The 22,314-nt window shown below is 41.0% G+C and overlaps 3 protein-coding genes and 1 long non-coding RNA gene across 5 annotated transcripts; 1 reads left to right on the forward strand and 3 right to left on the reverse strand.

The window, feature by feature from the left end:
- Positions 1 to 69: 69 nt before the first annotated feature.
- LOC108024301 (uncharacterized) lies at positions 70 to 4,990 on the reverse strand. Of its 2 annotated transcripts, XM_050889418.1 has the most exons (4): positions 4,905 to 4,990; positions 697 to 890; positions 470 to 640; positions 70 to 404 (listed from the first exon to the last, which is right to left on the reverse strand). In XM_050889418.1, the coding sequence occupies exons 2-4, from the start codon at positions 769 to 771 to the stop codon at positions 228 to 230; spliced, it is 423 nt and encodes a 140-aa protein (XP_050745375.1). In that variant the 5' UTR covers positions 772 to 890; positions 4,905 to 4,990; the 3' UTR covers positions 70 to 227. The 2 variants fall into 2 exon arrangements, with proteins under 2 accessions (XP_050745375.1, XP_016949691.1); XM_017094202.2 differs by lacking the exon at positions 4,905 to 4,990 and having other exon boundaries at positions 71 to 404; positions 697 to 944.
- A 7,362-nt stretch (positions 4,991 to 12,352) lies between these two features.
- On the reverse strand, positions 12,353 to 13,399 carry LOC108024447 (seminase). The gene has a single exon (XM_017094364.3). The coding sequence runs from the start codon at positions 13,333 to 13,335 to the stop codon at positions 12,436 to 12,438; it is 900 nt and encodes a 299-aa protein (XP_016949853.1). The 5' UTR covers positions 13,336 to 13,399; the 3' UTR covers positions 12,353 to 12,435.
- LOC108024448 (uncharacterized) lies at positions 13,394 to 14,270 on the reverse strand. Its single transcript, XM_017094365.3, has one exon. The coding sequence runs from the start codon at positions 14,255 to 14,257 to the stop codon at positions 13,406 to 13,408; it is 852 nt and encodes a 283-aa protein (XP_016949854.1). The 5' UTR covers positions 14,258 to 14,270; the 3' UTR covers positions 13,394 to 13,405.
- A 152-nt stretch (positions 14,271 to 14,422) lies between these two features.
- Positions 14,423 to 14,796, forward strand: LOC127011615 (uncharacterized). The gene is made up of 2 exons (XR_007764751.1): positions 14,423 to 14,493; positions 14,758 to 14,796. It is a non-coding gene; the product is annotated as an uncharacterized LOC127011615 (long non-coding RNA).
- The last annotated feature ends 7,518 nt before the right edge of the window (positions 14,797 to 22,314 follow it).

Here is a 22,314-nt window from a genome sequence, read left to right on the forward strand (position 1 = left end):
TTTTCCAATTAAATTTTATTTCTTATTTATTTTTATACTGCATATAGTAATAAAATGGTTAGTGACGTCATAACCAGTAGATAAAAGTGTAATGTGTAAAATATAAAAATGTAAAGTAGACATCTAAACAAAGGAATATTTATTTTGAAATTGGTTAAGAGAGTTAAAAATTTTTGTAAAACGGTATAGCCAAAAAATAAAGAAATATTATAATAAGGGTAATATTATTACTTCTTGACTTTAAAGACATCGCCCAATATTTCAAAGCATATGCGAGTTGGCCTCTCTCTCCCGTGGATATCGAAAGCTTGGAACATAACATTGGCCTTATAGCGACCTAGACGAAGTGGTCCCGTGGTTGAAGCTGTTAAACTAAGCATGTATGTCTCCAACATTATTTTTGCCTGAAGAAAAGTAAGTTATTATTAGATGAATCTCAAAGATATACAGCTCCAATGTCTAAACCTACCCCAGGAACGTTGACACATTTATCCTTAATGTCGTTTGTAATATGTCGGGTCCAAATTTTATACCATATCTGATTTTTATCGTACATGAACTTACAGAAATCCTTTGAAACCAAAGAGAATACTGTCGGCATCCAGGAACCACGATCGAAATAGAGAAGCTTTATAGACAGCTGCGAAATATACGGGTTATTAAAGCGCCACTTTGTAATGCTGAAGCCTTAGTTACCTGTACGAGATCAGACAATTCGATGTCCCATACCAAAGTTGTGTTTCCGCTTACAGTGACGCCATCAGAATCCATACTAGCCGAGAATTCAGAGAGGTCCAAAAAGCCATTTATGTCCAGTGTGCCGGGAGCAGCATCCTGACAAGTGCTGAATATTTCCTCATCCACCACCACAAGTTCGTACTCTGTTCCATCTACGTGGCATAAGAGGGAGAGGACCGCTAGCAGAATTATCTTCCGTTCCATTATATCGGTGTATGGTCGATTTTGTTCAGAATAAAAGCTTTATATATACGGTGCACCAGCACGCTATGCACCGCTAATAATAATAATTAACTTCCCCCTAACATAGTTTTCTTGACTGCATTTCTAATCGCATAATTAATTGCATATATATTCTATTTTTTTATTATGTAAGTGCTAGGAATTGCATATATTATTATTTGAATAATTTTTTAAATAGCAAGATAGCTACATATGTATGTTAGAACAATTTCTTTCGCACAACGTTATTACCTTCACAACCTAATCATTTAATCTTTCTCTCTTTTATGTTTTCTTGAAAAAAGTTTATTTTTTAAATTGGTTATTCTATTCTACTAAAGGAATGGTTCAAAATGCATACTGCAGTACCCTAAGGGTTGGTCCTCATACTCCAGTTCTTTTTGTTTTTACTGTGAGCGACACTCAAATGAATGTATATCAAAGTCAGATGAAGCTTTAAACGGTTGCTTTTGAGGCTTTAGTTTTGGGGTGGGGTTTTGATATATTCCACGCGTGCATTTAAAAGGGCGGTGAGCTAAGGGAGTTTTTATTTTTTGGGGTGTGAACTTTGTTTTTATTTTACTTATTATTATTATTATTTTACCTCAGTTCTATTCAAAAACACTTCAAAATAAATTCTGAATTTCTTGGCTCTAATCTAAAACGTTATAGCACCCTTGGCCCTGCCCCAAGACATCATTGAAGACTTTTAGATGTATGTATTGCCTCGATTATATTATGAGGCATATTGAAGAAAATGTGAAATGGGAGCATTTTACGTAAATGATTTGGGTATCGAGTAATCAAATTTAGGTGCACGAATTGATTTCTGTCATGTGTTATGACTACTTTTTGGAGTAGTAAAGCGTTTCGATTTGGATCCCTGCAACTGGCGAACCTTTATGATGACACATAAACCGTTTGCTTGAAACGTGGCAAAACCCTTTCGATTTCGAAATGTCTGACTCCAAGTCCACCACGTATCCATATCCTGCGCACCCGTAAAAGGGACCACACACAACGTTTGCTGACAATGTCGCGACAACAAAAATGACAGCATAATAATAATAAAAGGGAATAAAGCGCACAGTCCACAGCCCACTTACATCCAAAGGGGGGGATTCTTGGAAAGCCCCACCGGCAGCAACAAAAACAAATAGAGCAACAGCGATAAATATCGAAGGGCATAAATAAACCTGTGTTTGGCTGCGTGGGAGAAAGGACAGGAGCAGACTGCGGCTAATCAGGTAGCTTTGACTTTGTGCCAAAATAGGTATCTTTATACTTTTAAAAATCAAAATTTAAACCTTTAGCTAAATAAAATATTTTTAAAAGTCACTAACCATGTTAATTTTAAAAGTCTTAGGCCGCCAAACTATATTTATATATTTGAACTTATTTTTTCATTATTCCAGTTATTTTCTTGAGTATAAAGCTCGAAGGACCAAATATTTCAATGTTATTTAGGATTCAGTCTAAAATTATTGGGTTGTGGTCACTAATGTAATTATCCTTAACATTTCCTTTGGGCTTTGTCTGCTTATCATTTAATATCTTAAGAAATCTTAACCATAATGCTCAAAGAAACAAACAGAACTCCTTTGCCTAAAATATCCATAAACACCTTTTTAGGTGTAAGCACTACTCTTTTCCTTTCTTATATATTTCTTGGGCCCCCTTACCCGCTGGCGCCCAAGGGCGCTCCTGGTCGCAGCGAAAGAGTTACGCGCTGCAACAACAATGGGAGGAGCCGCTCGTTGGCGGCAAAAGTGAAGATGCCTGGCGTCGGTTTGTCGACGCTTGGCGCGTTTTGTAAATATTTACACATGTAGCAGTTACCTGTGATTGTGATTGTAGCGCCGTTGTGCGGGCATGTGGGTGTGTGTTCCCGGGGATGTGTGTCTATAAATACGCACACACGGCCGCGTAGCCTCACAATATATGTGCGAGTGCTTAAATATTTGACGCTTGCCTTTCTAAAAGAAAACATTGCCTGCTTTCGGGGGCTGTCATTTATTACTGTCTGCCGATATTTTAATTAAGTTTATAATGCCAGCTGCCTTCGTGAGGAGGCAGGCAACAGACAAGTGGGCGTGGTGCCGCCCATTAAGCCGACATCTTGCCCCACGCCCACCTCCCCCTCAGTGCTGAAAATCAAAGGCAACGGAAAGCAATAACACAAGTGGCACGTGACTTGTTTACCAAATAGAATTGTTTGTCCTTATGGCTTAAATGTCGCAGTGCACATGCAAAAATATATACACACAGATTCCTGATCAAAATCTGCCATCATGGGTTGTACAGCTGTGCCTACTGCAATAGAATTTTGGGTTAATATTTGGGAAAGTGAGATTTCAAATAAGTTAAAACCATTTAAGACGGCAGGTTTAGTTGAAAATAATAAGTTTCTGAATAAAATTGTTAATTTTATTCCAAAGTTTTTTTAAGGTTAAATACTACCGTTAATATAAAAAAGTGTCTGCTACCCATAGCATACATGTTTTGTTTTAGTATAAAAAAATATATAATAAAAATAAATATAAAATATATTTTATTTAAAGTTATAGGACCATTTGTCATATGTAAATTAGTTAATATGGTAAAAATAATATTAAATAATATTTTTAAAATATATCTATATTTAATTCCTAATTGTCTGAAAATTGTCTGGTAATAGATTATCATAAAATAATTATAGGGAATCATGTTTTCAAGCTCCTTCTATTTTAACCGCAGGTATAAGAATGGAAGAACAGAAAGTGTTTTCGCAAATATGGAAATTGATACGGGAACATGGCTGGCACTGCCGGTGGTGCTGCTATTGGTACGTGAGGGGGCGTGGGTCAATCAGCAGGAGCCACAGCAACAATAATGACACCAAATCCCAGTACAATGGGTCTGAGAGCGCCTTTCGGCGATCCTGGTAACCGAAAAACAAGCGGGGCCATTAAAAAAAACACATACCCCTATTGAATGCGAGCAAAAATAGCCACAAAAGCCGTCGAGAGGGCAGGTCTGCAGCGGACATAACGAACAATTGCAAAATTTCGTTTCACATTGTTTATTAATTGATTTTCTGTGTAGGAGTACAGGTCGAACCTCCGTCTGAGCCTCAGCTTTAATGTTTGTATCTTTTGTGTGACCTGCGGTTGTCACGTCAGCCTGTGGGTGTGCTACAAATTTTTGTTTTCGTCCTTCAAGGATACAACTGGTACTTATGTATATATATGTCGCCCTACTCGGAGATGCCGTCTTTCTTTCTATCCATCTTATTTTTTTGTTTGCATAAATCAATTTATCAATTTCAAAGTTTCCGCGCTACTTGGCTTGTTGCTGGCGCTGTCGCACTGGCGAGTTTGTAAACGCTTGTCAGAGTGTTTTGCTTTCTGCCACGCTCGGGAAAATGCAAATGCAAATTCAAGTGCAGTTTGCCGCGAAACGCATAAAATACGATTCGAGAACCGGAAGGCAGGCGGCGGAAATGAAACGAGACAGACGGCTTTCGACTGGCAACGCAATCTGACTGCTCCTCGAGCAGCGACTGCGAGACCAACTTCATTTGTCATTTTGTCACATTAACGCAATGGAAATGCAATATGCTAATGTCAAATTTTATGAATGAGCATGAAAATATTTGACATAGCTGCTTAACTTAATATTCAAGTTTTTACTGAAGGAATGGAGGGCCATTAATGGATTACAAATACTAGAAATGAGCCATTTAGATATAACTATTTTTGCTGTTTATATTGAATCATATTTTCAGGGTTTTCAATGTACTTTGAAGAGATTAAAAGAGAAGTGAAGTAATGCTCAAATATGAGAAAGTAAATCTAAAATTTATGAAACTCAAAGTAAGCTGTCCAATAATTTTCCACCTACACAGTGTCTACCTAGCTCGTTTATTATTCACCCTTTTCCCAATTTTCTATGAGCTCCCTTACCACAACTCTTCCTCTTCCAGCCCGCATCCGTTTCCGCCTCGCTGCCACGCCCACACAATTAACGATTCATATGGCACGCATTTAAGTTTTGCATTCCAAGTGAGCCGCAAATCTTCTGCCACGCTTCCTTGAGCTCTCAAAAAGCCAAAAACTCAAAGTCAACTTGAAAGTCTAAGATTGGTCTATGTGTGTGTGTGTGGGGTGTGGAACAAAAATCAGATTTTCATTAACCCACACAAATGGAGAGAGCGGGAAACTGGTAGATTTTCCTCGGCCTGGCAACCGAAAAGTTTTTGAAGGACGACATTTCTATTCATTAGTCGCATCTATAATCACACACACTGAGTTTGGGCATTGATTTGGTGTCGTTGTCTCTCCATTGCCGCCATTTTGTTGCCAAAAAGACGCACGCTTTATTAGCCTGATGAAAAGTTAACTAAACTTTGGTTTTTCTGGGCCACACTTGGCACAGTCCCCCACATTCCAATTCCCAGATCTCAGAGCCCAGAGCCCAGAGCTTGAGTACCCAAGTTCATTCTGTTTTGTTGGGTTTGCACTTGACTTGTATGGGGGTGGGTGCATGTGAGTTCGTGGAAGGGTCTATCTCTGCTCTCCTCTAAAATATCAATAAATTCAATTAAAACTATTTTAAAGGGGGCTAAAAGCCAGTGGCCTGGTCCAGACCCACATCTCCACCTCATCAGCCGGCAGCTAAATGCGAAGCTTCCATTTGCCAAATGAACTTGCCAGTGCACACTGAACGGAATTTGGAAATCTATGGATAGTTGTTTAGAAGAAAAATATTTTTCTAAGTGTAAAAAAATTTTAAATTTTCCCTACTTGTGTTGTACTTAAATTGTTTTGTATTTAAATTGTGCAACCTATAGTCAACTTAATTTAAGCCTAATAAATATTTTTTCGTTAGAATTGTAACAGTGATTAAAAAGTATTAATATATTATTAATTTTTTATCTTGTTTGATTACAAGATTTTTTTTTAATCCATACATATGTCTCCTTTCTAAACTTGCCAACTTTATACAAAAGAAAACCTCAAATATCAGTTCACATGAGTCCTTTTTGTGTGCCACAGGTTTCCTCATAACATTTCCTGGTATATTACATTAGCTTTACGATTTCAGAGCCTAGTTAACATAATGTAAGACCAAAAACCCCTGCTAACGGGGCGGTGTTCGAAAATGGAAGGGGAAATTGAGGGGTGGTTTTGATGTTACTGAAATGTTTGGCCTCTGTTCTGTTAACAACAACTACTGTTTGCCATACTAAACATGATATGTTAAGCTTTATCCTGTTAAAATTCGCTGTTGGCTTTCGTTTGCAGAGTTGAAAATGTTCTACTGTTAAGTGTCCTTTGAGTCCGTTTATTTGCTGAAATTTTTGAAGGTCTTTTAGCAAAAATTAAGGGTTGATGGAACTAAAAGAAATCAAAAAAGGTCAATGAACTTGAATATTTTTATTATGAAACAAATGAAAAAAGATATTTTAAAAGAAATATTAAATTCCTTCTTTAATTAAAATTATTTTTTCAGTTTATTTTATGTAAATGAAATTAAAATTTTTTTATTTTACCTTAAATTATTTAAAACAATATTATATGTTTCATTTTAATTTAAATCAAAATGAATTTTTATTTTTTATTTTAAATGTATAAGTATTGAAGAATATTTTTAATTTTATTTTAAATTAGTTTTCGTGATGTTATAGAATCTTATTCCTAATAGCACTTTAAAGAATTGCTTTTCTAAATGACTACCTTTGCTCCTGGTGCAGTTCCGCCCGAGTACTCCCGCCTGGGATTCCGGGAGCCATCCGATCTCCGGCCCTGCTGCACTCACTCAAAATTATTAAATGCCATAATTCGTTGGCGGAACTTTTGAATGTTCGGCGGTAATTACAGACACGCGCTGTGCCCTCGCCATAAAAATAAACAAATGCCGTCAGGAGTGGCGCACATTTCATTTTCATTTTCGTTTTCAGATACAAATGACAGTCATTAGCTGGGAATTACTTTTCGTTCGCAGTCGCCGTTTTCCTGGCAATTTTAAAGTGATTGCTGCGCTACGGCAAAGGGATTTGAAATTGTAAGTATTTTCTATATGAAAGCGAATCAAATTACTTGCAATGCGCTTAATTTGCCGCACAATGCACGAATTGCACGAAAAATACAAGAAAAGGGGGGCCAACGGTAGATAAAAGTACAAGAATTTGGTAAAAGGAAAAAAAGGCTGGGAAATCAAGATAGGAATTCGGGCGAAAACGAAAGCAAACTTGCCAAAAGAGAGAAATTGCTTTGGCATAACTAGGGGAAGTGCATAAAAATGACGGAGATTGTACACTTGTACACTTGTATTTGCAATTGAGCGCACAAAAGTTTTCATAAATTGCATCAATTTGAAGTTGAACAGAGGACTGGGGGATGGGGATGGGGATGGGGATGGGGATTTTCTTGTCTCCCTTGGCATGCCAAAGGTAAGGACTCGTCGATGTTGATTCCCTTTTCCTCTTCAGCTGTCTCCTGGAAGGAATGACAGGGGAAGGGACTACTCTCACCCACACATCCTGTTGCGTCCCGACTTCCACAAAGCGGCATATTATTTTTTATGATTTGATTTCCCTTTTTATACCACGCAAATGAACTCTAAAAACGCCGCTGATTGTGTATTGAGTTACTGAGACCGACTGGCGGCGCATTAATGGAATGTGGAATCATGTTTACAACCTGATTGAACTCATCAGCAGGGCACCACTGCACTTCTATCTCCATCTGAGCCGCATCTTCACTTCCTCTTCGGGGGAGTTTCCTCTGGAAGATTTGCCCTCCATCCCTCCCCTGCACGTGTGCCCGGAGTTTAACTTTAATTGATTGCATTAGTATTCAATTACGTCTTGTTCTGCCTGCCCATCGCTATATCATTCTTTTATGCGCCATTAATAATCTGATTAATGCGGCACAAATGCTAGTTGGGACCGAGATGATTGTCTCGAGGCCCTTGGCCGCTAAGTCATCATTTTTACATATAATTTCCAATTATCATAATAAGCTTTGAGGGCAAAAAGAAGAAGCTGTCCCAATGGATCCCAGAGATGCAGTAATAAGCTGAGAAAAGAATAGGACAGTTCAGACCACGCAGGTGCCCAGATCAATTAGCCATTTATCACATTAAGTCTGTGTAGTTCTTTCTAAATAAAATTAATAGCTTTTATAAAAAATACATTTTCTAATAACTTTATTCGGTTTTTACTAAACTTATATAACAATATATTTTATATAACAAAACTGATATATTTCGATATTCTAAAATACATCCCTTAGGTATTTATTTTCAATGTATAAATTAATTCCTTTAATTTTAATTTGTAAAATCAATCGCCCTGGGAGACACCTTCCACGGTTGCTCAAGCTCAATTAGTTTTTGCCTTTCGCCCAATTATATTTCCAAGCCACGTTAACTGATTCAATTTAGACGTCTGGCGACGCCAAAGGCTGACCTTGCCCAAAGGCCAACAAATCAATTTGGGCATTTTGCTACTTGGCCTTGGGCATTGGGTTAATTTGATTGATTGTCCCGGGGGTTAAACATATTCGAACCTTGTGTCGCGCAGATACCCGATTTTCCAATTATCATATCGTTTTTATGGCACTTTCTAGGCCTACGAGCTGGGAAATTATCACTTGCCTAATAAATTAAAACGTTTTATTTACGATTTGTGTCTGCTCCGCAGCTGCTTAAATATAAATAACGCTCATTATGCGCTGCTCAACTAAATATGTATGCCCCCGCCCACAGAGACACATGTGGCATACAGACAAAGACACAGGGACAGTGGTGCTGCCACACGGGTGTGGCACGTACCCACACACCGGAAAACTTGGCGGTGCGTTCGGCTCAGCGGTAAAGTGGTGCTCTGCCGGGGCTCCAAGAAAAATGTACTCCTAAATCTATGAAAAGTCAACGGGCGACGTGGTTGGCACCGGTGGCACGTGGCTGCCCCTTGGCACGTGGTCTTGCTCTTCGTCCTGCCCGGCGACATCCAAAAAACCTTCTCGAAATGTACTCCGGCCTAGCACTTAGACCGTAAGTGGAGTCGGCAAAATATGCAGAGTCATTTACATACACGAAAAGTCATACGAGTGCACCAGGAATATTTTTGTTTGGTTTTTAAACGTTGCATATATTTTAATATTGCCTAAAATACTTATAAAATTATTTAAGATTGTAGTTAATTTTATCTTAGATTTATTTTTAACTGATTATAACATTTAAGTTCACTAGAAAAATTTTTTTTGCTCTACACTGAACGTGACATTTTTATCTTATTGTTAAAAAGTTTTCTTTTGGGAGCCTAAAAATTAACAAAAAATTGGTAAGATAGCAATACTCCCATATTAACTTGGTATTGTATAATAATAATAATATTGATAAATTTTAGTTATTTAATTTTTTTTAAATAAATTTTCATATGGTAAAGATATTTATTGAAATTCGTGAACCACACCTCCGTTTTCAAGCAACTCATTTTCATAATTTAATTTGTGATGTTCTTAAAAATCAAAATATTTCCTAGTTAAGCAAATGATATTAAAATAAATTATAATACGACGGTAATTATTTTAATTATATTATTATTTGGATTATATACTAATTAAAATTGAAGTAGATATTGTATCTTTTTCGAGTGCATCTTCGAACTTTGTTGTCAGTTTCCTATGCCAGTAGGGAAATTCAGGGAAATGACATCCAGCGCTGCCAATTAATAACACATTAAACCGGAATCCTGCGGTCGGCCTGTCAATTCCGCGCTTCGACTCAGATCAAGTGTCCTGCCGCACAAATTGCATATCCTTTTCACCGGCACCGGACGGTCCTTCGGTCCCTTCTCGGCCGGCTCAATCGTAGTCCGCTTAGATTGCCTCCGCTGCTAATTAGGCGATTTGCTTGACTTGCACTCAATTAGTGGGCCCGACCTGCAATTAGCCGGGGGGATTTTAAATTGGCTCTCAGCCCCGCAATCGGGTTCAATTCATTTGCTCATTTGTCATTGCGGGCCAGGTGTAAAAGCTTTAAAATTCAGTGCAAATCGCATAAAAGTTTAACAACGCCGAAGCGAAAGGTAAACAGACTTGAGGAAAATTGCCGGCAATTACATTATTATTTGCATTTAGGGAGTTTTCCCCGCCGACAACGACGACTGTTGTTGTGCGTTTGGCGGGGAATGCTTGGAGGGTCAGGCTCCTAAGTGCTTATGGCCAGGAAGTTGAAGGTGGAGGTTGGGCCAGAGCTAGTGGGCGCCGTTTCCTTATTGCGAAAAATCTTTGAGCGCGTCCGAGGATATTATAGCCATTGCCGGCATCCCTCTGGAGTGTGTTTTTGTGTTGTTTTGGGCGGGGATCGAGGTGGTCTTTGGACCTTGGACCTCGAACCTTTCCTATTCATCATTTTTCGACCGTAGTTTCCGTTTCCGGGCGGAAGGAGGTGTGAATGTGGCGGCGGGCGTGGATAGGGATCCCCTTTGGGGCGCGGCCTGGCTTAAACTTTTCATAAACCTTAAGTGGAAAACTTTTATTTTATACCTATCACAAGGTCCCCAAACACTTTTGTTGCCGCCGCGGCTGCTGTTTATGCCACCTATTTTGATTCAGTCAGTGCGACCCGCTCGGAAATTGAACAATGTGTAGGCTCACCGAAGTGGTCGCCGATGTTGAGGGCCAAAGTCACGTAAGGCAAAAGTTTCTCGAAATCATTTTAACGCCTTTTGAATTTTTTCTGAAAAGTTTTACCGCCTTTTTTCTCGCCTCTTTCCGTTTCCGTTTTTTGCGCTGGCGACAATCGCCTGAAAGTAGGCAATAAAAATTGTCAAACAATAAATATTTGCGGTAGGTCAGCGGGTCGCTGGAGAAAAGGGGGCGGTAAAGTGGGTGAAGTGGTGCCTAAAGTGGTTGGGGCAGGGCCGCATTAACAACCCCGCCCCTGCTCGAAGCCCCAGAGGGAAACAATTTTTTAGTCAAATGGCATATATTTGTTTTATTGTTTTTATTATCACACGAGTGTGGCAGTTTTTTCTGACATTTTTGTGCTTTCTGCTTCAATATTATCCCATGTTGCACTAATACCGTCGCCGGCAGTTGAATCCTTTGTTTTATTTTATTTTATAAAAACATGCTGTTCGTTTTTCTTTAATATTAATTTCTATGTACATAAATTTAGTTGTTCGCGTTGATGTTGCCGGCAAAATTTTCGACAGGCTTCGCCGCATTTAAATGTCAAATGGTGGGGGCGTGGCCAGGGAAAAGTCATATTAGAGTTAGGTATAGAGCATGTTGGTAATATTGATGCGCTTTAAATGGAGCTAATTGTGTTTTTAATAAATAAACTTCACCTATTTTTTTTTATAAATTTGTTATCCATTATTTTTAACATCTTATAGTAACAATTTTCAACAAATGCCATGAAGCGTATTGTTAGAGTCGTTGAGGGTAAGCCTTTCATATCTTTCATTATTCCCCTTGGGTTTTTTAAATGTTTAATTTATTTATGCATGTTGCTTTTTAAATTTATTTTGTTGCTGTCGCTGATAGTGGTGTTGGCTGTGGGTGGTGGACGGTGGGTTGGGGCTTCGGTTCGTCCTTGCCGCGCACTGGACATGTGCATATTTCATGACAAAATTGCATATTTTAGCGCAGAGCCAAAGCCAAAAGCCAGCGACGGATCCATGGCCGCCGGCACAGCTTCGGGGATTTTTCTGCTTTTTTCCTGGTTTTTCATCTGCCCCGCCCACCAATGGTGTAAATTTCAAGCCAAGTGTAACACCTTTTTCCTGTCATGATGTTTTTAGAGGGTTTGGCAGAGTCGTTTGTGTCTGTTTTCGTTTTGTTCTTATTTTTTTAAAACATTTTTGTCAATTGTTTTTTCGCTCAAATTTACATACATCATAGTCATTGGAGTTCAGGGCATTTTGATGGGAGCAGTTAACTTTTTTAAGCCGCAAATTGAAAGAAAATAAAATGTTAAAAAAACATCACCATGGCTTGTGTTCTTGGTGTGCCTCTGATTTTGTTTGGTGGCGACTTCCAATTTTGCCAGCGACCATCAGAAGGAGGCATCCCTTTTATTTTTCGCCGATTTTTGTTCCGCCTCACTTTCGCCTCTTTATTCAAAATGTTTGTTTAGTGAGATTGATTTGATTTGGGCAGCACTCGAACATGGAGCAGCGACAATAAATGTATTTGCCATCTCTTGTTTTTGGCGCTATCGTAAAAAAAATATTTTTTAAAATAAAGTAAGCAAAACTCAGGCGAATAAAAATTGTTCCTAAAAATAAATGGAATAGGACATACTAAAGATAAAGCTTTTCCTTAAGAATTGGATTTGATGTTTTTCATAAAGCATTAAAAGATTTCAAACATAAATATTTGTATGTTCTTAAAAATTTACATTTAATCTAGTGATAATTATTTCCTAACAGATATATATTTTTTAAATATTTATATTCATTTTAAATAGACACATTTATTAGTTTGTGTAGCGCTCAATCAATCGCCGCAGTTGAGTCCTGGCCTTGAAAACATCCGCATAGAGCTCTCCATTGACAGCTCTATCGGAGCAGTGCTGTCCGTAGATGTCCACCCCGCACACCCGATCCCCATGCAGGAGCAGATCCCCCTTGGCCGTCTGGCAGTCCACCAATCGATTGGAGTTGAGGGCGCACAACATGGTCCTGGTGATGAAGGCGTTCTCGTCCTGGGAATAGCTCCTCTTGCAGTTCCTATTGGCGATGAGTTTGGTGCGCAGGAAACGCAGATGCTTGGCTGACATGTACATGGTGACATTGTCACTCCTCCGGAGTGGAGTGTCACACAGTTCAATCGGCTGGACGAATGCATCCTGCAGCGGAGCCTTGAGCACCAGCAGGGCCAAGTCATCAAGGGGCTCGAGAATTATATTCGCCACCGAATAAATGCGACTCCGACTGGCCTGTAGTTTATAGAAATGAGCTTGGGGCTTACGCGGGGTCCTGGGAAAGCAATGGGCAGAGGTCAGGACCAGACGACTGGAGATTAGCGCCCCGCTGCAGATGACTTTTTTCTCATAAAGAACTCTCATCAGAAAGTGCTTGACCTTTGGCTTAACGGTTGTGATTTGTCCACTGGTAAGTAAATTTTCTATTTCAGCGGGAATAATCTCCAGGCTGTTGGGTTCCCTGGTGCTTGCTCTTGGACCTCTGGCAGATATTTTTGGTGCTCTATGATAGGGATAGGGCACTATATACTCGAGGACACGCACTATCTGAAAGGCCTGCCCATTCTCAGGTATTTCACCCACATTCATTTGTGGCGGGGGCTCCGAGGATCCCATAATCTCAGAGATCCCTTGGGTTATTACTAGTATTGTAAATAGGTTTTTCAGCTGCATAATATCCGCTAAACTAAACCAGTTTTATCCAATCTCGATAATATTTATACAAGATTTCAATTTCCACACTTTAACCATTAAGTTGCCGTATCAAATCGCTGAGCATGGGCTGCAGCTTAGCAAGGTTTATGTACAGATCACCATTGGTTGTATTGACAAAACAACGGAATCCATAGATATTCAGGCCACACAATTGGTGGTCTATGAGTAAGGAGTCTCCCGGGGAAGTGGCGCATTTCTCGGGTTTTGGCGAGTTCAAGGCACACATCATATTGGGAGTTACGAAAACCGAATCATCTTCCAAAAAAGTGGTTTTGCAGGCCCGGTTTGAGATTATTTGAGTTCTCCGACGGGCGTAAAAACTGAGGTCAGGACTGGCCATTACCATGGAGGCATTAATGCCCAAGGGAAGGTCCCCATGGCAAGGGTTAATTGGTTGGTTTTCCGAAGGGCTCTTCAAATGGAGCAGGCTAAGCTCAGGACACCAATCGGGTTTCACTACACTATCCACTTTGAAAGCTCTGCCGCCTTGCAGAATAATCTCTGTTTGACTTGGTGCTTCTTTTAAAAAGCAAGTGCTCGAGGTGATGACCACACTGGGAGCCACCAGGGCTGCACTGCATCGTATGGCCTTTCCCACCTTTAGCTTGGCTATGAAGCTGAACTCCTTGGATTGCAGTCTAAGCCTTCGGATCTCATTTCGATATTCTAACTCCTCCCTGCTGATACGCTTGTATTCGTTGATGATGCGAACTATTTTATGATTTTTGGGCAACTCCGGCGGGGGTATTCCTGCAGCAGGATTTATCACATTCACCCGACAATCCTTGCAGAGGGTTCCTCTTCCACTTCCACTTCCAATTGCCCCTTCGAAGAGCTGACAAAAGCAAAGCGCTGAAACACAAACAAGCAGCGAATGCATCTCCAATCGACTGATGACCAGCAGCTGACTTTTATTTATGGGCGAATGGAATTCGAGGCGCCTGTCAAAGCAACAAACGTCGCTTCGATCCACATGGCGTATGCGTAATCAAAATGTTTTGCCTGGTAAATGGCAAACATAAACAGTTGACGGCTGTCAGTAGTTGGCAGTTGTTGCGTGTTGACAATGTGTCAGGTCTAATGACCAAACAGCCGGCGGACACACAAGCATTTGAGGTGCGGCGCGATAGCCTTTGAATCTGCGATGAAGGGTTTAGAAAATACTAAATAAAAAATGTAGATATTTTTTCAAAAATGTATTTACAAAAAAATCGGAATTTATTCTCATAGGTATACCAAAATCAAGTCTCGAAAAATACATCCTAAATGTCTTAAGCGGATTTAGGAATACAAGTGAACTATCACCCTGGAGAAAATCAAATCGAATTCGCGTTCTGGGCGTCTTTTGTGCAATTTGAAAATTGTTTTTGTGCATTTCAGCAAATTAAGAAGAATGGCAGCCGCTTCGGCTGGACCTTTGCTCATTTACTGAATTTATGGGCGGCGCTTAAACTGAATTGACAATCAATAGTCTCTGGGAGGACGAGGACTGGGGGACCGGAGGACTCGCAGGACCCGTAGGATGGCAGAGCTCATAAACAATGCGGCCAATTTACATGCCCAGGGATCGACCGCATGTGTGTGTGTGACTATCACAGTGGCACCATGAAAAGGACCTTGTGTTGCTTTTATTGTTGTCGTTGGAAATGAAAAATTGTCCCTTTGTTGCATATAAAAACAATGGGCCGAAGAACTTGAAATCAATTTCAAACGTTTTAGGCAAAGCCAATTGATTTATTTGCTGTGCGTTTTTCTCTCTTTTTCCCTCTGGTTTTCGCTTTTGTGTGGGTGTTTTTGGTATTTGAGGACCATGAGCCCATTGTTTTGCATTACTTTTGCCTTGAATAAGGCCCTGGGAGCTTTACTCTTGCCCAGGTCCTTGAAATGTGGCACCATTTTGCCAACTTAAAGCTCAAAACAATTAACACTGAGTGCCGAAAGTCAAGGGCTTCGTTCGCTGTTTTTCGCTTTACACTTGATAAACTTTTTATTGCTTCCAAACAATTTAAAATCGAGAGCGAATGGTTCTTGGTCGCCGGCTCCCTGAATTACAATAATGCTCCGGTTGGTTTGGTTTGGGTTCAGTTTGTTGATGGCTTTGGCCAATTGGCAAGACAAACGGCTGCAGCTGCTCGGGATGGAAGTGATGTGGATGTGGCTGTGGCTGTGGCGTGGGGCAGTGACAGCATTCGAATTCGAATTGGTAATTGAATAAAAACAACGAGTGCAAGTACGTAAGTGAGCTGGCCAAACAAGTTGCAGATGGACTCTGAGGGACGGTGTCTTATGTGCTTCCCAGGCCTTGGTGGTTAAGGATGCACGGGTAGGAAAAAGGGATCAAATTATACCTTTATTTATCATTCAATCATCTTAAATTTATCTTATACGAAAGAGTCGAAATGAGCATTAACATCTATAGGCCTTCAGTTGGTCACCTGTCTTGGGAAAGCTGATATATAAGACAACTTCTCTCATACAAACCGCTGCCTTTTTATCACAAATTTTTCCCAGTGCCTGATTGTCCGCTTCCTGACACATATCGCAATGCAATGGAGCATGAAATAAATGAAGAGGCCGCCGTTTGGAGGCGACTGGAGAAGTAGTCCTTGCGGCGGTTTCCTCCAACCAAAACAAATGCCACTCGAAGCCAGGCAAACGCCCACGATGCCTCGATGCCACGATGCCACTGATGGTCTTTGGACATTTTACGCCTTTTACACAGTTGACTGCATAAATTCATGGCCGGGATATGGTTACGCATTTTAAACAACGCTCGTCGGCTAAATCCGGAATCGAGACAAGTGGCTCCTGATATGGAATGGATATGGAGATGGCAAGGACCTTTGTTTCTTGGAAATGAAAAGTAACTTGCCAAACATCGGCACATCTCCGCTTGATACTCACCAAATGGGGTTGGTTGGTTACAAATAGCTGCTGCAGCTTAAAGCTGATTTAACGAGAGTTGGCTGCTTCTTTTCGGGGCTCGGCTCCACTTGTTGCCCCTGTTTTGGTCTCGAAAAAGGGCAGGACCAAGTTTTCTTTTCGCCCCCCGAAGCATTGCTCATTATTGCGAAATGTTCGGGGCTAAGCTTTAGTTTCAAGTTTGATTTGTTTACACATGAGTTTTTGGCGAGACCGACGGGAGATTGTTTTGCTGCCAGCTAACAAGTTGCGAATTAAGCTAAAATGTGTATTTTGGCAAGAGTGCAGAGTGGTGTCTGTGTGTGTGTGTGAGTGGAGGGCGCTTGGCAAGGACTTTGGTATACAAATACATGCATGTAAACGAGCATAAAAACCGCACAGTCAAACGCACTAACAAGCAGGAGCAGCAGCAGTAATCAGTGTGGCAGCAACAAAAGTGAAAAACCAACAGCACACTTGCAGCATGCAGCATGCGGCACATGCAGCAGGAGGAAATTGCATGCACAGAAGTTGAAACAATAGCTGCAGGTCTGGACCGGGCCAGGCTAGCAGCTCATCACCGAGCTAGCCATCATCCCGCTGATACCCATCATCCCCCTCATACCCATCATACCCATCATCCCCATCATTATCATCATCAGCAGCAGGAAAGCAAAGCAAAAGCAAAAGCATCAGCAGCTTGCTGCGGGCGGAACACCTCCCCCAAAAGGCTATTGACCCAATTTCTGGGCAAACAATGGACCAGCTGAAAAGAAATCACAAAAGCATGGCCAAATCTCGGGACCGAGCCAAAAACCACTTGACAATCCCAGCCAGATCTGCTGGTGCTGCTGGCACAGAGAAAAAAAAGGAATCCGATTTATCTTACTCTAATCCGGCAATCCGAGAGTTGATGGTCATTTAAGTCGGAGCTTAGTAAAGTCAGGATATTATTTTGCAGATTTCAAAGAAAGAACCCGTAAGTGTACAATAAAATATATTTTATTAATTTTTAATAATATATGCATCTTAAAATATTTTAGGAAACTTTCAAACATTTTTAAAAATATAAGTAATATCAAAATAATTTGGAAGGTGGGTTCATAATAATACCTGACAATTTTCTTACATTTAATGCTCTTTGAAAAGTTGTACTATAAAATGGTTGCTAAATATTTGAATGCAATTATTTGGTATTTTTTTCATACCTCCTTTTCCTAGCAGTGCATCCCGGTTGTCTGGACGGGGCGTTGTGCCAAATGTTTTGGCTATGAGCAATGTGTTTACCAGTGTCCACAACTTTCCCGCGACGCCCGCTGATTTCCGCTTTCCCGCTTTCGAGACGACGGCGACAAAACAAGTGAAAGTTTATTACATCTCCGCCATTCAGAAAGCCAGCCAACCAGCCACCCAGCCAGCCGGCCAACCCAATGAAACCAGGAAAATCAATAAAATGCAATTGCATGGCAAATGACCCATATAACCCCGGGCCCCCCAAAAACCCAAAGCCCCAACCCCAACCCAAACTGGAACTCTCGAACCACGGGAGCAGATCAGGCCAGTTCATGGCCTCGTCCTGCGGCAAGGAGCAGTCGTCGAAGGACGAGGGGCCCTGCGGCTGAGCGTAATTGTGCCAAATTATAAATTATTTCGAATTTACCAGGGCGCAAACGATGCTCCAAGGCGCCGGTTGCCTTTGCCTGCAATTAATTTTGTGCAGCGCCAATTGAATGGCGAATGGCGAACGGAGAGTAATCGGTTGGCGGTCTTGGTCTTCCTTCTCCACCAGGAGTGGGAGAAGGAGGAGCAGGAGGAGGAGGCAGTGCCTCCTTCGAGGGCAAAGGCTAAGCGCATAATTTAAATTTCTAATTAACAGTCAAATAAATTGTGCCGGCTGCCAGCGTCGTGGCAATTGAGCCGTGCCAAGTGATTTTATGGCCAAAATGCTCATTAAGTTAACGGCAATTTGCAGCCGCAGACAAATGCAGGTGGATGGCTGGTGGAAGGTGGGCTTGCAGCTGGCTTACCTGCAGCTTACTTAAAGGGTTCATTGCAAATTGATTCGAGGGTTGGCCGGTTAATGAATAGTGACTATTAGCAGAACGAGCACTGATCCCGGCTCAAGGGCCGTGCGATTAGTTGGCTCTGACCACTTGGCGTATGTGCGATATTTGAAGGATGTTTGCTTCGACGAATGAACTAGCTTTAATCACACTTGCAAAAATATTATCAGCACAAACATGTCTGATAACTTTTTAAAAATTAAAAATGTTATTAAGAAAATAAGGAATTTATTGTGATAAAAATATTGATAATAATATGTATGGCTATAATTATTACTATGGCAAAAAACTTAAAAATTAGTGTTATAGAAATATAAAAAAATATAATTTGAATGTATATGATTTTTTAAGTTCAGTACAACACAATTAATTTATTTTCTAAAATTAAGGTCGATAGTTTAATGGATTATCCATACCCTTTTTTAAAACCCTTAAGATTATTTGAAATTAATATTGTCAAACATTTCTAAAGCTAATAAGTATTACTCATTGGTATATATAGATTTTAATAGATTTTAATCCTATTCAATGGTCCTTTGATTACTTTCATTTTGCATGCAGATTTCTTTGGCATTAAGGCTAGTTATTTTTTTTTGCGGCAGTAAGGGTTTAATGAATGGCGACTATTAGCTGAAGCGGCTCCGATCCTTTGATTCAATGGGCCTTTGATTAGGCTGCCCCCTGCAACACTGCGTATGTGCGATGTTTGCCAAATCAAATTGTCAAAGAAGCGTGTGCAGCACTCAACCAGAAGCGTGTGCATCGAACGAAATTGAATTTCTTATCATCACAGTAGTGCTAGAGTTTTTTCTTTCTCTTTGTCGCCGGCTATATATCTTTGGCACCGGCTGTTCGCTCGGCGAAAAACATTCAATTAGTTTGATTTACACTTTTCAAAAACGTTGGATGGATGGATGGATGCCGATGACGATGACGATGGCGATGCCATTGCCATTGCCGGTGGGCGTCTTGTTGCCAAAAGCTGCCTGTGTGCTTGTGCTCCGGCTCCCTTTGTGCGACTGTTGGCGTTTCCGTTTCCGCTGTTTAACAAGCGACTTTTGGCAACAACAACACAAACAACTGGGTGGTGGGGGCAGGAGGCGGAGGAGGATCAGATCAGGAGCAGTGCCAAAACCGTGTACCCTCTTGCGTGCCAAAAAAGAGCCAGGGGTTCAGCTCGAGCTCGAGCTCCAGCTGGAGCTTTCCATTTCCATTGCCAGCCAGTTTTCCGCCGGCCGTGGAGCGGAAACAGTTTTCAGGGACCCCTTCTCGCCCCCCTCCTCCTACAATATTAGTTTGGGGCGGCTGCAAAACGCTTCCGGCAGCCAAAATGCCAAGAGTGGCTGCTGTTGTTGTCGCCCGGCCAGGGCCATTCGATGATTTTTCAATTTGCATTTGACACACAGAGGCAATGTCAAAGAGCAAATTGAAATGGCACAAGTCTGCTGGAACTTATAATCATATGCAGCGCACAGCCTTGAGAGTTCCGTCTGCCGAATGAGAATCACAATCAGAATGAGAATCTGAATCAGAATCTGAATCAGCACCAGGCTTTGACTTTGTGCCCATCTCTCGTTGGCTTGGCTTTCAATTAGGTAATTGAGAGGCGTTGGCTGCACCATGTTTAAGGTTCTAACCTCCGCCGTCCAGGTGTCCGGCAGTCCAGGGGACCAGCAGTCCAGCAGCCCAGCAGTCCAGGTGACCATGTAAGTGTAAGTGGGCCATTTGACAGGGCCAAAGTTAAATTCGAATATTAAATGCAAGCCCAGGGGGAGCAGAAAGGCAGCAGGGTGTTCGGTTCGGCATGTCAACTTCATTTGTTGAATGACATAAGTTATCAACGAAATTGCTGGAGAACTGACCCCGAGCAAATTGCGTTGGCGCCCCTTTTAACTTTATCTGGCAGTCGGTAAGCCCCATGCAGAACCCTCACTTTGTTGCAGCCAATTCGTTCCATTTCATTTCACTTACACACCCTCATGCAGCCACTGCGAGAAAAACTTGGGGCCTGCATTAGTAGGTCCCAGTATACAAAAGAGAACGCGAATTCTTCAGAACAAGACAAAAGAATTTGGACAATTTAAACGTATTTATTAGTTGTATACCATTTCCAAACTCTTGATTGCAAACTTAAACGCGAATTCTTCAGAACAAGATGATCTTATGTATGCTACACTGAAATGTGTGATAAATTATATAATGTAGGACTAAAGAATTATTTATAAATAACATAAGACCGCAAATTCTTTCGAAAGAAAAGACAAATATATACAAAAATTTAAACATTTATATTAATTGCCGAAAAAAGAATCGTGGCATTCTCTTTCCTTTTCTCCCAGTGCACCCACGCACACTTACGCTTACATGCCAATAATCTGCACGTCAGTCCCTGGTTGTATGCAATTGTGTGTTTGTCTTCATTTCAATCTTTTGCCACTTAACAAATGCTCACCCAAGCGCCCCGGGAAGCGGGAAGTTGCCCCAGAAACCCAGGGAAAGCAAGGCAGGGGGAATGTAGCTACTGCTACTGCATAAGTTTAATTTTATTATTCGAAAACAATGCAACAAGCAAGGACATTCCGCACAAGAGGCAGCTGGCAGCAATATGGCAATTTGTTCAAAGGATTTAGAGCTGCATTTAGAAGCCAATAAAGGCAAGTTAGCAGGCAAATTGTGTGGGTGAAAGTAGCGAACAATCAGCAGTTGGCGCTCAACGACTCAAGTGGATGCAGGATCGAATTTATACACACAAACATATTGGCTTAGCACACATGTGGGGACTTTTAAACAAAGAAAATTGCAGAGGGGGATTTTTGACAGGCTTTAGAAAAATGCAGCCATCACGAATTTTAATAAATCATTTATTGAAGTTTGCATTTATATATTGAAATTGAATCAAAATCATAACTTTTTTTGACAAATAAAATCAACGAAATTTCTACTAAAATGTCAATGAAATTGTTTGGAAAATAAATAAGAAAATAGGTTGTTTAAATAATCTAAAACCAGCATGATGATGGTACTCAAACAGAGTTATTTAATTAAAAATTAAGCTAGGAATTATTTAGGGTAAAGGGATCATAGATTCAGTTGTTTTCAAAAGATATATTTTTATTTATTCCCCAATGGTACAAAACTGTTTTAACTGAAATATTTGATTTAAAATGATGCTGACGATGTGGATACCTAAAGCCCCTTTAATCAGGTCCTTGGGCGAGCAGATCTCCCTGCGGTGTCAGTGGCCAGTGGCAACTCTGCTGGGAGTCTCGCTTCCTTCGTCCGTAATTTGCCATAAAATAAGCATAAATTGGATCAATTTACGAAAAGCTCTCTTACAAATGCACAGCGAGCAGTGGGCCCACAATAAGAACGCTGCCATATATAGTTACAGTTGCAGTTACAAGGGGGCAGCAACCATCTAGCAGATACCATCTAGCAGATACCATCCACCATCTACAGTTGACAATCCCATGACCATCCCATCCTGCCCAGAGCTCCATGTCAAACGAAGGAGGCTGGGTCCTGGGGTAATGGTTGCCCTGCTGACAGCCCTGTGGTTTCTGTCACGCGCATTGAATCTGAAGCTGATTCTGGAGCCGAAGCCGATGCCTCGGTTGCATTTCACTTGATGTCCTCTCCCACTTGTCGTCATCGCTGTCAGTGCCGTCGAGGCGGAGTCCTGGGAGTCCCGAGCAAGTCCTCCGAGTTGTCCTGGGCCGTCCGAGGAGTCTCCGTCATCCGGCTGCTTAATGTCAACTCTTGGCGTTTTGTCTTAGCAGCCACATAAAAAAATTGAATTTATGATAGGGACTTTGGGTGTTTTTCGCATTGTGCTGGCCACGCAGATTTTGCACCGATAGCTTTTGGCCTGGCTCAGCAACTCGATTCCTTAGTAATGCTGCTCCTCGCCTGCTCCGCCGGCTGCCAGCGGATCTCATTTCAGCTCCCTAACGGAAATCAACTGACCGAACTG

This window comes from Drosophila biarmipes, chromosome 3R, assembly GCF_025231255.1.
Source record: "Drosophila biarmipes strain raj3 chromosome 3R, RU_DBia_V1.1, whole genome shotgun sequence".
Classification (NCBI taxonomy): domain Eukaryota; kingdom Metazoa; phylum Arthropoda; class Insecta; order Diptera; family Drosophilidae; genus Drosophila; species Drosophila biarmipes.

Bases quoted from the DNA above. Each gene is read 5' to 3' on its own strand.
- LOC108024448 (XM_017094365.3), bottom strand. From the start codon at position 14,257: ATGCATTCGCTGCTTGTTTGTGTTTCAGCGCTTTGCTTTTGTCAGCTC.
- LOC108024301 (XM_017094202.2), bottom strand. From the start codon at position 942: ATGGAACGGAAGATAATTCTGCTAGCGGTCCTCTCCCTCTTATGCCAC. The intron at 641-696 runs GTAACTAAGGCT...TATATTTCGCAG, and splicing joins AATTGTCTGATCTCGTACAG to CTGTCTATAAAGCTTCTCTA. The intron at 405-469 runs GTAGGTTTAGAC...ACTTTTCTTCAG, and splicing joins AATGTGTCAACGTTCCTGGG to GCAAAAATAATGTTGGAGAC.
- LOC108024447 (XM_017094364.3), bottom strand. From the start codon at position 13,335: ATGCAGCTGAAAAACCTATTTACAATACTAGTAATAACCCAAGGGATC.